We start from the raw sequence: 18,488 nt of genomic DNA, 5'->3' as shown, positions 1-18,488 counted from the left end.
CTCCTTTAGGATTTTGATGGACTCCTGTCTCACATTTAGGTCTTTCAACCATTTGGAGTCTATTTTTGTGTGTGGTGTAAGGAAATGGTCTAGTTTCATTCTTCTGCATGTGGTGTCCAATTTTCCCAAAACCATTTGTTGAAGAGACTGTCTTTTTTCCATTGGACATTCTTTCCTGCTTTGTTGAAGATTAGTTGACCATAGAGTTGAGGGTCCATTTCTGGGCTCCCTATTCTGTTCCATTGATTTATTGTGTCTGTTTTTGTGCCAGTACCATACTGTCTTGATGGTTACAGCTTTGTAATAGAGCTTGAAGTCCGTAATTGTGATGCCTCCAGCTTTGCTTTTCTTTTTCAACATTCCTCTGGCTATTTGGGGTCTTTTCTGGTTCCATACAAATTTTAGGATTATTTATTCCATTTCTTTGAAAAAAGTTGATGGTATTTTGATAAGGATTGCATTAAATGTGTAGATTGCTCTAGGTAGCATTGACATCTTTACAATATTTGTTCTTCCAATCCATGAGCATGGAATATTTTTCCATTTCTTTATGTCTTCCTCAATTTCTTTCATGAGTATTTTATAGTTTTCTGAGTACAGATCCTTTGCCTCTTTGGTTAGATTTATTCCTAGGTATCTGATGGTTTTGGGTGCAATTGTAAATGGGATTGACTCCTTAATTTCTCTTTCTTCTGTCTTGTTGGTGTATAGGAATGCCACTGATTTCTTTGTATTGATTTTATATCCTGCCACTTTACTAAATTCCTGTATGAGTTCTAGCAGTTTTGGGCTGGAGTCTTTTGGGTTTTCCACATAAAGTATCATATCATCTGCAAAAAGTGAGAGTTTGACTTCTTCTTTGCCGATTTAGATGCCTTTTATTTCTTTTTGTTGTCTGATTGCTGTGGCTAGGACCTCTAATACTATGTTGAATAGCAGTGGTGATACCATTTACCATGCTAATGGACAACAAAAGAAAGCTGGGGTGGCAATCCTTATATCAGACAAATTAGACTTTAACCCAAAGAGTATAATAAGAGATGAGGAAGGACACTATATCATACTCAAAGGGTCTATCCAACAAGAAGATCTAACAATTATAAATATCTATGCCCCTAACATGGGAGCAGCCAATTATATAAGCCAATTAATAATGAAAGCAAAGAAACACATCGACAACAATACAATAATAGTAGGGGACTTTAACACCCCCCTCACTGAAATGGACAGATCATCTAAGCAAAAGATCAACAAGGAAATAAGGACTTTAAATGACACACTGGGCCAAATGGACTTCACAGGTATATTCAGAACATTCCATCCCAAAGCAACAGAATACACATTCTTCTCTAGTGCCCATGGAACAGTCTCCAGAATAGATCACATCCTAGGTCACAAATCAGGTCTCAACCAGTACCAAAAGACTGGGATCATTCCCTGCCTATTTTCAGACCACAGTGCTTTGAAACTAGAACTCAATCACAAGAGGAAAGTCGGGAAGAACTCAAATACATGAAGGCTAAAGAGCATCCTACTAAAGAATGAATGGGTCAACCAGGAAATTAAAGAATTTAAAAAATTCATGGAAACCAATGAAAATGAAAACACAACTGTTCAAAATCTTTGGGATGCAGCAAAGGTGGTCCTAAGAAGAAAGTATATAGCGATACAAGCCTTTCTCAAGAAACACGAAAGGTCTCAAATACACAACCTAACCCTACACGTAAAGGAGCTGGTGAAAGAACAGCAAATAAAGCCTAAACCCAGCAGGAGAAGAGAAATAATAAAGATCAGAGCAGAAATCAATGAAATAGAAACCAAAAGAACAGTAGAACATATCAATGAAACTAGGAGCTGGTTCTTTGAAAGAATTAATAAGATTGATAAACCCCTGGCCAGACTTATCAAAAAGAAAAGAGAAATGACCCAAATCAACAAAATCATGAATGAAAGAGGAGAGATCACAACCAACACCAAAGAAATACAAACAATTATAAGAACATACTATGAGCAAATATATGCCAGCAAATTAGATAACCTGGAAGAAATGGATGCATTCCTAGAGATGTATCAACTACCAAAACTGAACCAGGAAGAAATAGAAAACCTGAACAGACCTATAACCACTAAGGAAATTGAAGCAGTCATCAAAAGTCTCCCAACAAACAAAAGCCCAGAGCCAGATGGTTTCCCAGGGGAATTCTACCAAACATTTCAAGAAGAATTAATACCTATTCTTCTGAAACTGTTTCAAAAAATAGAAATGGAAGGAAAACTTCCAAACTCATTTTATGAGGCCAGCATTACCTTGATCCCCAAATCAGACAAAGACCCCATCAAAAAGGAGAATTATAGACCAATATCCCTGATGAACATGGATGCAAAAATTCTCACCAAAATGCTAGCCAATAGGATCCAACAGTACATTAAAAGGATTATTCACCACGACCAAGTGGGATTTATTCCTGGGCAGCAAGGTTGGTTCAACATCCACAAATCAATCAGTGTGATACAATACATTAACAAAAGAAAGAACAAGAACCATATGATCCTCTCAATAGATGCAGAAAAAGCATTTGACAAAGTACAGCATCCTTTCTTGATCAAAACTCTTCAGAGTATAGGCATAGAGGGTACATACCTCAATATCATAAAAGCCATCTATGAAAAACCCACAGTGAATATCATTCTCAATGGGGAAAAACTGAGAGCTTTCCCCCTAAGGTCAGGAACACGGCAGGGATGTCCATGATCACCACTGCTATTCAACATAGTATTAGAAGTCCTAGCCACAGCAATGACATATTTTTAAGTATTTTGATACAATTACTTGGCATGGCAAGTAAGGTTTATATTTATATATTTCCCAGAAATACTGCTCTGGTCAGGTTGGTAGCTCTATGTGGGGTAATTCTGAAAACCAAAACAATGTATACCTTTTATATAACTTAACCAGTCATAGTGGGGAAATTGACTAAAATATCATGAGGGAAAAAAAAACCTAGTTACAGCTCAGGCCATAAATAAATTCCAGATGATTAAAGAGGGCAATAAAAAAAATTGAATGAAAAAGAAGAAATAGTCATAAGTATTTAACAATTTTATGTTAGGAAAATACCTTCTATGCACAAAAGCAATGGAAGAAATTATTAAAAAGCTCAACAAAGAAATTTAAAACTTCTGCAAAACAAAAATGGTTATAAAATTAAGAAGTTTGGAATGAATTGACGAAATTGCAAATAATATGACAACAAAAGGTCAATTCCCTAATGTATAAGAAGCTCTCATTAATCAGTAAGAAAAACAAAATAATCCAGACAAATTGGAGAGATCACTGAAACTGAATAGGTTGTAAACATCAAATAAATGGTTCATGGCATTACATTTAGGAAAATATAATAAGGCACGCTAATATCCTGTGAATAAAAATTATTAGGCAATATTCCAGAAGAAAACAAAATACCCAGAATATGTGATGACCCATGAGCATAAATCAGTATTACAGTGGTTTTGATAAATAAACAACATATGCTTACTGATGAAAATAAGATTATCTTGTTAAAAGTATTTCCTATAGTCATCCTTACTGAGAATTAAAATAGAGCAAAAATCCTATTTGGAACCACTATTGTAAAAGTGAATATTATCTAGAGGAAGAGTTAAGTTTGGGAGATCTATAAACCTTAAGTTTTGATACTAGCTTTATAATTACTTAGCTGTGTGAAATCTACCCATTTTGTCCCTATGTCCACATCTGTAAAATGGCAATAATGAGAATACTTTTTACTTTCCAGAATCTTTATAAAGATTTTACAAGGTAATAGAATAAAAACCTCGCATTGCCACTTTCATGTTATATTATCGGTGACAGTGTAAATGTAGACTGCATGAAGTGCTGGGGGAAGCTAGGAAGGAACTTTTAAACCATTAAACTAAAAAAAGTTATATATATTTATATACATACATACAAGTATGTATGAATGACTCCTTGTAGAAAAGAAAAAAACAAAGTTAAACTCTGAAAATGTCTATAATTCAGGAAGTTGGACACCAAGTTTATCTCACTTCTTATGTTCCTAACATACACAAACATTTCTGGGCCCCATGGTTAATTTTTTCTTTATTATTATTAAGAGCTAAAGAAGTTGATAGTGAACAAGATGGTTAGAGGGGTAGCTAAAGAAATATTGATAAAAGCTGTATTTTACAGGTTCAAAATAGAAGTTTGCTCCTTTCTTACAAAAACTCAATGAATGACTTCCTTGAGTTCAGAAGATTTGGGGCAGGGTAGTGGGGGTGGGGGTGCATTTTCATTAATTTCTTTTTTCAAACATTCTGTGAGAACCTGCCATGTTCCAAGTGCTATGGTCTGTAAGGTTCATTGGTCAAGAAAACAGGCCCTTTCATCTGCCTCTTTCCATTTAGTGACAGGCACAGGTAAGTAATCTAGCAATGATGACTCAGGGCTATGGTGAAGAAAGAGAGGGCTCAGTGTGAGAATACAGGAGGGATGCTTCACCCAATATGAAGTCAGGAGTGGGTTCAGGGTGGGGTTAGGGATGAGGATGGTAAATGACAAGATAGTCTTCCTGGAAAAAGTGAGAAAATAGGCTGACAAGCTGAAAGCTGAAGGGAGAAAGGAGCTGACTACATGAAGGGTTGGAAGAAGAATATTCCATGTAGAAAAAATCGAGTGTTAAATACCTGGGAGTAAACAAGCATAGTATCTTCCAGGAACCAAAAGGTGTTTGATCTGACTAGATGATACAATGAAAAGGGAGTAGGACTTATGACTAGAGAGATAACCAGGGGCCAATCATGAATGGTGTATTAATTCATATTGGGAAGTTTGAATTTTATCTTGAGGGCAATGAGATTAATCAGGGAATATTATACTCACGTTTGCAATTTGGGGGGGCAGGGAACTTCTTGGTATGTGATGAATGAATGACAGTGAGCCTGAGGAAAGGAAGGCTAGAGGCAAAGAAATTAATTGTAAATACTCTTGCAGAATTCAGGCAAAAAAAAGAAATGCTTATGGATGGTGGGAGTAGGGATTGGGAATAATGAATGAATCTGAGAGAGATTTAAAAGGCATAAACCACAGAATTTAGGACCCTTTTTACTTGAGGGCAGTAAAAGAGAGAGAGCAGTCAAGGGAGATAACTTTCTTTTTTTGCTTGAGCAACTGTTTGCATGACACCATTCCCTGAGATAGTGAATAAGACTACAAGTGTTCTGTAGGAAGGAAGATAATGATTTCTGTTCTGAGTATGTTGGATCTTGAGTATCTGTGAGGTATCTGACAAAAATGTAGAAGAGTCAATTGGAAAATACGTGTAAAAGTCATGAGAAAAATCTGGGCTGCAGATACTGATTTGGGAGTTATCAATAATACGGCCTTAGCTTCTAAAGCTAGAGAGTAGATGAGATCATTCACAGGGAATGATATGAAGGAAGAGGACAGTGATCAACCTTTCAGAAATACAGATATTTAAGGAATAGGTCAAAATAAGTCCAGAAGTTAAAATGGGAAGGCTAGCCAGAGGGATAAGACAAAAAACAGTTGAGTTTAGCATCTTAGAAACCAAGAATAGAAAGGACTGGAAGAAGAAAGATGCAGCCAACAGAGCCAAATACTTCAGAGAAAAATGGGATAATAACAAAATTGTTCACAGGACCTAGAAACAATATGGTTCAAATTGGTGAGCTTCCTGAGATTAGTTTCTTGGGATGTTAAGGAGAGATCCAGATTGCACCAAAGGTTAAAGTGTGAATGGGAGAAGAAGATGTGATGTAGAACAATTTCTACAAGAAATTTGGAGACAGAGAGTTTGAAAGTAAGAGGATAACATGGAATTTAGGGAAGGATTTATTTCTAAAACAAATGACTGCATCAGATATAAATACTGTGGGAAGAAACTGGTACAAAGTACAAGGATGTAGAAGATAGGCAGTGAATGAAACCCAATGGTATTGACCCAGAGGAGGGTGAGATACAATGTCTACCTGAGTAAATTTCCAATTATTGAACACAAACACTCTCTAAATCTCCAGTATCTGAGATCCAGGACCTGGGTATATTGTCCTTAATTAAAAGAAACAATATGGTTTGATGGTCAAAACATAGCCCTGTACTCAGTTATTCTAGGTTTTATTCTTAACTTTATTATCACCTGTCTATGTAACATTGAACAAGTGGTTCAACTTGCATACCATATAAAAGCAAAGTCCTTAGATATATATCCCCTTTATAAAAATAGAGGTAATTATGAGTAAATTTTATCATAGGTAATAATTCACTGGGAACTTGACAACTAGAGATCCTTTTCTGTTTTGCAAATTTGCATATTTTTATATTAGGAATATGAAGTCTCCCCCTCTACACATTTTTTAAAATCCAAACACATCTATATTTCTTCTTTCTATTCTGTGTCCTGTCTTGCAATTCAGAATTAATTACAAACTGAGTAATATGAGCTCTTATAATTATTACATAGCTTCCTGTTGCAGATTTTAGATTATTGAGGAAGATGCCTAGGATGTCTAAATCTTATTCTTGAACACCACAATAGATTTTTAGTTTATTGTAGTGTTTTGGAGATGTTCAAAACACTGGCTTATTTATCTAGGAATTAAAAATGATGAATCTTAAACAACGGAACAATTGGACATTCAGGAGCCCTGAATTCTAAGCCCAGCCATATTTCGTGATGGGGTTGCCCTTGACAAGTCATTATTTCTCTCTCTGCCTCACCTTCTTCCTTAAAAAATGGGTATAACTTTTTAGGTCCTCATTGTAAAAGCCTGGGAGGGTATATTGCAAGTCAATGTGCAAAAATGAAAAAAAGACCCATAACCCCAATAGGTAAAAGGGAAATAGAGGGGGGCGGAGCAAGATAGTGGAGGAGTAGGAGACCTGGATTTCATCTGGTCTCAGTAATTCAGCTGGATAGGGATCAAACCATTCTGAACACCTACGAACTCAACAGGAGATCGAAGAAAAGAATAGCAACAACTCTCTGAACAGAAAAGCGACCACTTTCTGGAAAGTAGGATGTGCGGAGAAGTGAATCCGAGGTGATATTCGGGAGGATAGACGGCGGGGCAGGGGGCCTCCATCAGCTGCTTCTGGCAAGTGATAGAGCAGCGGAGCACAAAATCGGAACTTTTAGAAGTTGGCTGCGCTGAGTGGGTGGAACCCTCATGGGACAGTGTGGTCTCAGGACCCTCGGGGTCACAGAAAGACCGGGGGTGCCCGAGTGTGGCAGAGCTCTCAGGTATCGGAGCGGGGAAGCCGGCTGCAGAGACGGAGCCGAGGCGTGGGCTCTCAGCTCAGGGTTGCCATAAACCGTGATCTGCAGCACACTCGGGCCACTGCTCCTCCAGCAGGGACCCAACAAGCGGCAGATCTGGGGAGACTCCCCTTTCTCCCCCAAGCCAGGTCAGCACAGGGGAGATGGAGACCGGGGAGACGGGAGCAATTGACTGCTTTTCTCTGGGGGCGCACTGAGGAGCGGGGCCCCAAGTTGTCGGCTCCTCCAGGGTGGAGATTGGGAGACCACCATTTTCACTCTGCGCCTCCAAAGCTGTACGGAAAGCTTGCAGGGAACAAAAGCTCCCGAGAACAAACCCGAGCAGATACTTAGCCCAGACCGGCAAGGACGGGGCAATTCCGCCTCCGGCAAAGACATTTGGGAACCATGGCAACAGGCCCCTCCCACAGAAGATCAGCAAGAACAGCCAGCCAAGACCAAGTTTACAGATCGATGAGAACAGCAGAACTCCAGTGCTAGGGGAATACTGCACATAGAATCCATGGCTTTTTTACCATGATTCTTTAGTCTTTCAAAGTTAATTTTTTTAACTGCCTTTTTTTTTTTTAAATTTTTCTTTTTCCCTTTTTCAACCAACATCTTATCAATCCCTTTTTAAAAAAAACATTTTTATTTTTCATTTTTAGAGTCATAGTCTATCCCTTCGTAATAGTTCCCCTTATTTTTGGCATATATATATAAGTGTTCTCTCTTTAAAATTTTGAGATACAGTTTCTTCTAACAAATCAAAATATACCCTAAATCTCTAGTGTATGGCTTTGTTCTAGTCTCCTGCCTGATCACATTCTCTCCCTTTTTTTTTCTTTTTTTTTAATCCTTTTCTTTCTTTTTTCAAACTTCTTATCTTATCAATTCCTTTCATAATATTTTTTAAAATTTTCATCTTTACAGTCATATTCCATCCCTTCATCGTATCAACCCTTATTTTTGTACATATATAAGTTTTTCTTTCTTTAAAATTTTGGGAGGCACTTTCTTCTAACAGACCAAAATACACACAAAATCTAGTGTGTGGCACTGATCTATGCACCAGCCTGATCATATTTGATCATATTCTGTTTTTTGTTTTGTTTTGTTCTGTTTTTGTTTGTTTTTATCTTTTTCTTTTTCTTTTTTTCTTTTTCTTTTTTCTTTCCCTTTCTTTTCCCCCAGTTTCAGGTCTTTTCTGATTTGTTTAGAGTATATTTTCTGGGGACGTTGTTACCCTGTTAGCATTTTGTTCTCTCATTCATCTATTCTCCTCTGGACAAAATGACAAGATGGAAAAAATCACCTCAACAAAAAGAACAAGAGGTAATACCGACTGCCAGGGACCTATTCAATACGGACATTAGTACGATGTCGGACCTAGAGTTCAGAATGATGATTTTAAAGATACTAGCTGGGCTTGAAAAAAACATGGAAGTTATTAGAGAAACCCTTTCTGGAGAAATAAAAGAACTAAAATCTAACCAAGTCGAAATCAAAAAGGCTATTAATGAGGTGCAATAAAAAATGGGGGCGCTAACTGCTAGGATAAATGAAGCAGAAGAGAGAATCAGTGATATGGAAGACCAAATGATGGAAAATAAAGAAGCTGAGAAAAAGAGAGATAAACAACTACTGGATCACAAGAGCAGAATTTGAGAGATAAGCGATACCATAAGACGAAACAACATTAGAATAATTGGGATCCCAGAAGAAGAAGAAAGAGAGAGAGGGGCAGAAGGTATGTTGGAGCAAATTATAGCAGAGAACTTCCCTAATTTGGGAAACAGGCATCAAAATCCAGGAGGCACAGAGAACCCCTCTGAAAATCAACAAAAATAGGTCAACACCCCGACATCTAATAGTAAAACTTATGAGTCTCAGAGACAAAGAGAAAATCCTGAAAGCAGCTTGGGAGAAGAGATATGTAACCTACAATGGTAGAAACATTAGATTGGCAACAGACCTATCCACAGAGACCTGGCAGGCCAGAAAGGACTGGCATGATATATTCAGAGCACTAAACAAGAAAAATATGCAGCCAAGAATACTATATCCAGCTAGGCTGTCATTGAAAATAGAAGGAGAGATAAAAAGCTTCCAGGACAAACAAAAACTAAAGGAATTTGCAAACATGAAACCAGCCCTACAAGAAATATTGAAAGGGGTCCTCTAAGCAAAGAGAGAGCCTAAAAGTAACATAGACCAAAAAGGAACACAGACAATATACAGTAACAGTCACCTTACAGGCAACACAATGTCACTAAATTCGTATCTTTCAATAGTTACCCTGAATGTAAATGGGCTAAATGCCCCAATCAAAAGACACAGGCTATCAGATTGGATTAAAAAACAAGACCCATCGATATGCTGTCTGCAAGAGACTCATTTTAGACCCAAAGACACCACCAGATTGAAAGTGAGGGGGTGAAAACCATTTACCATGCTAATGGACACCTTTTGCTGTGGTGGCAATCCTTATATCAGACAAATTAGATTTTAAACCAAAGACTGTAATAAGAGATGAGGAAGGACACTATATCATACTCAAAGGGTCTATCCAACAAGAAGATCTAACAATTATAAATATCTATGCCCCCAATATGGGAGCAGCTAATTATATAAGGCAGTTAATAACAAAAGCAAAGAAACACATTGACAACAACACAGTAATAGTGGGGTACTTTAACACCTCCCTCACTGAAATGGACAGATCATCTAAGCAAAAGATCAACAAGGAAATAAAGACTTTAAATGACACACTGGACCAAATGGACTTCACAGGTATATTCAGAACATTCCATCCCAAAGCAACAGAATACACATTCTTCTCTAGTGCCCATGGAACAATCTCCAGAATAGATCACATCCTAGGTCACAAATCAGGTCTCAACCAGTACCAAAAGATTGGGATCATTCCCTGCCTATTTTCAGACCACAATGCTTTGAAACTAGAACTCAATCACAAGAGGAAAGTCGGAAAGAACTCAAATACATGAAGGCTAAAGAGCATCCTACTAAAGAATGAATGGGTCACCCAGGAAATTAAAGAAGATTTAAAAAATTTCATGGAAACCAATGAAAAGGAAAACACAACTGTTCAAAATCTTTGGGATGCAGCAAAGGCGGTCCTAAGAAGAAAGTATATAGCAACACAAGCCTTTCTCAAGAAACAAGAAAGGTCTCAAATACACAACCTAACCCTACACCTAAAGGAGCTAGAGAAAAAACAGCAAATAAAGCCTAAACCCAGCAGGAGAAGAGAAGTAATAAAGATCAGAGCAGAAATCAATGAAATAGAAACCAAAAGAACAGTAGAACATATCAACGAAACTAGGAGCTGGTTCTTTGAAAGAATTAATAAGACTGATAAACCCCTGGCCAGACTTATCAAAAAGAAAAGAGAAATGACCCAAATCAACAAAATCATGAATGAAAGAGGAGAGATCACAACCAACACCAAAGAAATACAAACAATTATAAGAACATATTATGAGCAAATATATGCCAGCAAATTAGATAACCTGGAAGAAATGGATGCATTCCTAGAGATGTATCAACTACCAAAACTGAACCAAGAAGAAACAGAAAACCTGAACAGACCTATAACCACTAAGGAAATTGAAGCAGTCATCAAAAGTCTCCCAACAAACAAAAGCCCAGGGCCAGATGGTTTCCCAGGGGAATTCTACCAAACATTTAAAGAGGAATTAATACCTATTCTTCTGAAACTGTTTCAAAAAATAGAAATGGAAGGAAGACTTCCAAACTCATTTTATGAGACCAGCATTACCTTGATCCCAAAATCAGACAAAGACCCCATCAAAAAGGAGAATTACAGACCAATATCCTTGATGAACATGGATGCAAAAATTCTCACCAAAATACTAGCCAATAGAATCCAACAGTACATTAAAAGGATTATTCACCACGACCAAGTGGGATTTATCCCTGGGCTGCAAGGCTGGTTCAACATCCACAAATCAATCAACGTGATACAATACATTAACAAAAGAAAGAACAAGAATCATATGATCCTCTCAATAGATGCAGAAAAAGCATTTGACAAAGTACAGCATCCTTTCTTGATCAAAAATCTTCAGAGTATAAGGATAGAGGGTACATACCTCAATATCATAAAAGCCATCTATGAAAAACCTGCAGCAAATATCATTCTCAATGGGGAAAAACAGAGCTTTTCCCCTAAGGTCAGGAGCACGACAGGGATGTCCACGATCACCACTGCTCTTCAACATAGTATTAGAACTCCTAGCCACAGCAATCAGACAACAAAAAGAAATAAAAGGCATCCAAATCAGCAAAGAAGAAGTCAAACTCTCACTGTTTGCAGATGATATGATACTTTATGTGGAAAACCCAAAAGACTTCACCCCAAAACTGCTAGAACTCATACAGGAATTCAGTCAAGTGGCAGGATATAAAATCAATGCACAGAAATCAGTGGCATTCCTATACACCAACAACAAGACAGAAGAAAGAAATTAAGAAGTTGATCCCGTTTACAATTACACCCCAAACCATAAGATACCTAAGAATAAATCTAACCAAAGAGGCAAAGGATCTGTACTCAGAAAACTATAAAATACTCATGAAAGAAGTTGAGGAAGACACAAAGAAATGGAAAAACGTTCCATGCTCATGGATTGGAAGAACAAATATTGTAAAGATGTCAATGCTACCTAGGGCAATCTACACATTCAATGCAATCCCCATCAAAATACCATCAACTTTTTTCAAAGAAATGGAATAAATAATCCTAAAATTTGTATGGAACCAGAAAAGACCCCAAATAGCCAGAGGAATGTTGAAAAAGAAAAGCAAAGCTGGTGGCATCACAATTCCAGACTTCCAGCTCTATTACAAAGCTGTAACCATCAAGACAGTATGGTGTTGGCACAAAAACAGACACATAGATCAATGGAACAGAATAGAGAGCCCAGAAATGGACCCTCAACTCTATGGTCAACTAATCTTTGACAAAGCAGGAAAGAATGTCCAACGGAAAAAAGACAGTCTCTTCAACAAATGGTGTTGGGAATTTGGACGGCCACATGCAGAAGAATGAAACTGGACCATTTCCTTACACCACACACAAAAATAGACTCCAAATGGTTGAAAGACCTAAATGTGAAACAGGAGTCCATCAAAATCCTAAAGGAGAACACAGGCAACAACCTCTTCGACCTCAGCCGCAGCAACTTCTTCCTAGAAACATTGCCAAAGGCAAGGGAAGCAAGGGCAAAAATGAACTATTGGGACTTCATCAAGATAAAAAGCTTTTGCACAGCAAAAGAAACAGTCAACAAAACCAAAAGACAACTGACAGAATGGGAGAAGATATTTGCAAATGACATATCAGATAAAGGGCTAGTATCCAAAATCTATAAAGAACTTATCAAACTCAACACCCAAAGAACAAGGAATCCAACCATCTCAGGAAACAAACTGAGGGTTGCTGGAGTGGTGGGGGGTGGGAGGGATGGGGTGGCTGGGTGATAGACATTGGGAAGGGTATGTGCTATGGTGAGCACTGTGAATTGTGCAAGATTGTTGAATCACAGATCTGTACCTCTGTAACAAATAATGCAATATATGTTAAGAAAAAAAAAGAAGAAGATAGCAGGAGGGGAACAATGAAGGGGGGAAATCATAGGGGAGATGAACCATGAGAGACTATGGACTCTGAGAAACAAACTGAGGGTTCTAGAGGGGAGGGGATTCGGAGGATGGGTTATCCTGGTGATGGGTATTGGGGAGGGCATGTTCTGCATGGAGCACTGGGTGTTATGCACAAACAATGAATCATGGAACACTACATCAAAAACTAATGATGTAATGTATGGTGATTAATATAACAATAAATAATTTTTAAAAAAGGGAAATAGAAACCCTATAGATAGATACTGCTAAATAATAGGAATCAACTATATTTCATATCTGCCATTGGGTTTGATTTAGAATTTCTGGTTTCTAACCACAAGTCTGTAAGATGTCATTGTAAGAGAGATGCTAAGGTCAAGAGTCCTCCTCCCACTTCCTCCTTCCTCCACTCTGACCTGGTCAGTTGCCCAAGTACCATTTGTGTCTCCTAACAGAGATTTGCAGGAATCATATGGTTGTCAGACAGCTGTCTCTACAGGCAGAAAATATTTCTGTTTTATTCGTCACTACAGGGCAGGAAGAGTGAGAAAAAATGAGTCTTATTATTGAACTCCTTTATGCTGTCTTGTTCTCCTCTCTCCCCATGACACGTACTTGCTCAGGAACAGCATAAGCAACTAAGATTTAAAAAAAAAAAAAAAAAGGAAAATCACAGTCAAACCATAAATGCTGCTATTCGTAATCAGTGTATAACCTCTGTGATGAAATTTGTGAGTAATTCACTTTCCACTTAAGCCTACCAATATGAGATCTAATGTTGCCGCCCTGAACACTAATGAAGGAAGTCAGACGGCAGAACAGCTAGACCTCAGGGACTCATTTCTCACACCACCAAAAAGTAATTTCCTTCATTTTCAGCCATCTGGTAGCCTGGATTGTGAAGATGAAGCTTCATTTAAGTATTGCTTAAGAGTGTGGGCCCTGGAGTCTTCTTGGATTCGAATCTGTTTTCTGCTTCTCACTTTGCTCCATCTATACCTCAGTTTCCCACCTATAAATAAAATCCTCATAGGGTATCATTTCTTTATTATAAGGAGTTACTGATATAATACTTATAAAGTACTCTACATAGGATCTTACATATAGTAAGTGCCTAAAGTTAGCCATTATTAAATTGTTAATAATAGTGGCAGTGAGGGGCACCTGGGTGGCTCCAGTAGGTTAAGCGACCAACTCTTGGTTTCGTCTCAAGTCACGATCTCAGGGTCATGAGATTGAGCCCCACAGGGGGGTTCCTCCTCAACAGAAAGTCTGCTTGAGATTCTCTCTCCTTCTCCCTCTTTCCCCCCACCCCTCCCCCTGCTCGCACACTCACTCCCCCTCTCTCAAATAAATATAAAATCTTTAAAAAAATAATAGTGGTGGTTAAAGTATTGGGAGTAATAGTATTATTTTTGTGATGTCTGTGACATAGGTCTTGTTAATTCAGTTTTTAAGCTCTAAAGTATATCATCTAGTCTGTCACATAGCAAGGTGATATTTAGAGCCTTTCTATTAGGATTTACAGATGGTAGCCTTATGTGGCTAAATTATAAGTAAACAGGTATTACCACATCTTAAGAACACAACTATTCAACTCATACTAAATAATAGTGTTTTTCTTTTCCTGGTATTTGGAGGACAGATTGGACTATATTCCTTTTATATACATAAGAAAATAAATATAGATACCATGTAGTGATAAGAAAAATTTATTAATATATATAACTCTGAATGCTCTCTAATATCCAGATAAGGTCTATCCTAATGAGAAAAGAGCTAAGACATTTTCATTATACTCCTCTGTGAACTTCCTACACTGCTTGGTCATAGAGGAGAGATTCTCTTTATAGTAAGACCATGCTTTTTATCTGCCAAGTCTGTAAGGAGGTCCTAAAGCAGTCTGGCTTCTTAATACAAAACTTCAAATGGTTTAAGTCACAAAAGAATTTAACTAAGATTTGCTATTTCCAGTGACATGGACCAATGCTGCAAAGCTGGTTTTATGGGCATGGTTACATATTCCATTTGCTTTTGTCTTTACAGTTCCACCAAAGATCTCCAACATCTCTTCGGATGTCACTGTGAATGAGGGCAGCAATGTAACCCTGGTCTGCATGGCCAATGGCCGTCCTGAACCTGTGATCACCTGGAGACACCTTACGCCAACTGGTAAGCAACCATCTAGTCTTCAAAATACCACACATCATTTAAGATATCTTCATGCTTTTGGATCAGAAAGGCAAACCTGTATCTGGTTATTAAAACACTAATACAATTGCAACTTAGGACTTACCTTGGTTCTCCCTGGTCTTTGCTAATATGTTCATCTCTATAAAGTCTACAACCAGTTCTTATTTCATTTTCAAAAAGAACATCACCTCAAGGCAACAAATACAGAAGAATTAAATGCATTAAATGACCTAGTATTATGTCTAAAATGTATGCCAGTTTTGTGCTTGAGTGTCCTGGAGCAGTGTTTTGTATGAATTAAATTTACCTAGTTCTTTGTATTTTTTTTTTTTTTTGGTTTGTTTTGCTTTGCTTTTTAACTATAGTTTCCTAATATGTAGCACCTTGTGAAGAAACCTTTCAGGAATAATACAAAATTGTTAGTGACTTCTGATGGCCTTGGTATCTGGCTCTGTGGAGGGTCATCAGGCATGGACTAAGCTGCATGAGCTCATGATGGGTCCCTAGCTATTGATACAAATTCATTAAAAGTCAGAAAATCCTTTACCAGGAATGTCTTCTGCATCCTCCCTTCCCCCTTCTCAGCACCACCACCATAACTGAATTCTCAGGCCTTGCTGCTTTTTGAACTTCACTTAAATATTGTTATCAAATTACTTGGGTTGACTGCCTACATGCTCTCCTGCTCTACAGATTACATTTTCTTATAAGCAACACCATGCTTTTACAAATGGCATAGTCTTTGTAAAATAGGGCCCGCTGTTTGATTTCTCAGAAAGAAAGGTTGTGGATCAATTACTCTTATAAAATGTAATTTATTTTGGTAGATAGCCCTCAATTTTTAATTGATTTATATATGATATTATCTTAAAATTGCCTTATAGAAGGATTTAGAGATTTGATTAACAATATAGTCATTTTGGAATGAACACCATACAAAATTGTTATGCAAAGTGAGACATATATGGAAGTTATCCTGGAGTATTTCTAAAAAGCCAAGGTAGCGTTTGCTTAAAAATCTTTAAAATCTGTATTTTATGGTTGAGAATAGGGGCCTTCATGTCATGTTAGCTCTCAAATTAATTTTTCAGGTGAATTTGGACCAGCCTATAGAATGGTCTCTTATTTTGGCAGCTACTCTTATTAAAGGCTTCTATTTTCTTAAGAGAGTGTCTCTCAGAACCCATCCTAATTTTAAATGCATGCAACTTGTCATTTATTGACAATATATAAGAGCAATAAATGAGGCACTTATTTGGAAGATCAATCTCAAACTCATTTCCTCTCAGAGCCTTTTTATACTTCACATGGAAAAAAATTGCATATGGAAGATTGTCTGAAATGTGAACCTCTGGATATCACACACCTTTCCCATGGGTTAAATTAAACATCCAGAGCACATTCTGCCTGGATGGAATTATATTATCCCCCAATCCCACACCTACTCCTTTCCAATGCAGAATTGTTTTTACTGAATGACTATTTGGTATAAAAGCTATTGGCCCATATTTAAAGATGTTATAAAAATATCCTTTAAAATCATTGCATTTACTATAATGTTTTGAGAGATTGTTAATTTTATTACAGTTTCCTTTTGAAAATACCTTTTGAGAAAATTCCTCTTTGTTTTCAGTATTTCTACTGCCCTTTTTCTAAGCAATGGTTTGGTTTTTTATGAATGAACTCAGTGAATTTTTATAAATGATTATGATTCCATGGAATTGACTATTACCTTAGAGGCAAATTTATTGCCCATTTGTAAAAGAATGTAGGAAATCATATATAAAATACATGTTAATAAAATGGATTTTAAACATTTAAATTCTGTGTCATTCTATGGCATCAAATTCATATAGAGACCATGATCTTGCTTTCCTCTTGTTTTCTTGCTATTATTTTTTATGTTGTCTCACCTTTTCTAATTAATTTAAGCATCTATATAAATATATTATTTATAATCTCTTATTTCTTTTTGTGGAACAAGTGGTAGAGAGAAGAAGGGAAGAAGGAAGGAAGATAGATTATAGTCAACTTATAAACAAGGAATGAATTAAATTAATAAAAAGACTGTTCCTTTTGGTATACTACTAACTATTAAGTAGTTGGGTTTTTTAATTTTTTTATTATTATTATTTTTTTATTTTCAGGGAGAAATGCTATTCATGACCTGAACCCAAAGATATATTCTTTATTATCCTTTGGGTTCAGAAAAATAATAAGATAGAATCACAGTTTCAAGATTTTTCCAGGCTGGACCTAGGAGTTTAGATCTCCATAGCTAACTTTTTAATGATAATGAATATCTGATTTGAATCCTGAATAACCTGGTATCCATGGTGTTTTAAAGTCAACAAGAGACCATATCTTCCAGAGTAAAGGTAGCATTTACATTCTCAGAGAACGCTGGACACTTCAAAATCAACTTGAAAAATCAGTATACTCATAGGGATTTCTAATAGGAAGCCCAGGGGGTCAGCAAGCTAGTCTGTGGGCCAAATCCAGCCTGTCCCACTTTTGTACTGCCCACAAGCTAAAAGTGGTTCTTAAATGATTAAGTGGTTGGAAAAATCAAAAGAAGAATTTTATTTTTTGACATGCAAAAAATTTGACGTTCATATTTGAGTGTCCATAAATAAAGTTTTATTGAAACACACCCATACTTATTCATTTTTGTGTTGTCTATGGCTGCTTTTGTTCTAAAACAGGAGAGTTTAGTAGTTGCAACAAAGATGGCTTGGCTCACCAGACCTAAAATATTTTCTATCTGGCCCTTTAGAAAAGTTTATAGACCATTGCTCAAGACTATGGCTTGGGGCACAGATAAAGATTTTCTGCACTCATCTATGACCCCACGAGGCTCTGGGGATATCTTCCATTAAGTTCCTAAATACATCTCAAGGGAAAGAACTTTATTCTTCTATAATCCTCTAGCTAGGCCCTCTCTGTGGGTCAAATTCTATTCTGTCACATGCAAAACTAGCTCCATGCTGCATTCACAAACTCAAGGGCAAACTCCAATTTCCCTTCCAAAAGGTATTAATTCCTAGGCCCATTCTTTCTTCTCTTTCACATCTGACCTAAATAACCACCTGATCATAATCACATTCCTGGTAACAGGAGAGAAAATTTGCCTTTACTGTTCTATAAGGGAAACTAGGTTTATCGTGGAGGTTTTTTGGTTTTTTTTGGTCTTACGTGGGTTTTTTCCCTTCTTTTCCAAATTTGGAAACAGGCAGTGATCCTTTTCAGTCTATAACATGAAATCTTTCTTGGAGGCACTCAAGGAGGAGACTTTGCTCCCTGTGTGACAGCAAAACTGCCTGCAACCCA

At 37.1% G+C, this 18,488-nt stretch overlaps 1 protein-coding gene across 3 annotated transcripts in view; it reads left to right on the top strand.

Annotated features, from left to right (window-relative positions):
• Positions 1–18,488, top strand: part of LSAMP (limbic system associated membrane protein) — a 645,767-nt gene that overhangs the window by 399,045 nt on the left and 228,234 nt on the right. For all 3 annotated transcript variants that reach the window (XM_078066400.1, XM_078066398.1, XM_078066402.1), the window contains exon 3: positions 15,012–15,137. In XM_078066400.1, the coding sequence (XP_077922526.1) occupies positions 15,012–15,137 (126 nt within the window). The remainder of the gene's footprint in view (positions 1–15,011; positions 15,138–18,488) is intronic.

The sequence above is a fragment of the Halichoerus grypus genome, chromosome 1 (assembly GCF_964656455.1).
Source record: "Halichoerus grypus chromosome 1, mHalGry1.hap1.1, whole genome shotgun sequence".
NCBI classification, from domain to species: domain Eukaryota; kingdom Metazoa; phylum Chordata; class Mammalia; order Carnivora; family Phocidae; genus Halichoerus; species Halichoerus grypus.
This window is presented reverse-complemented; position numbering and strand designations above follow the sequence as displayed.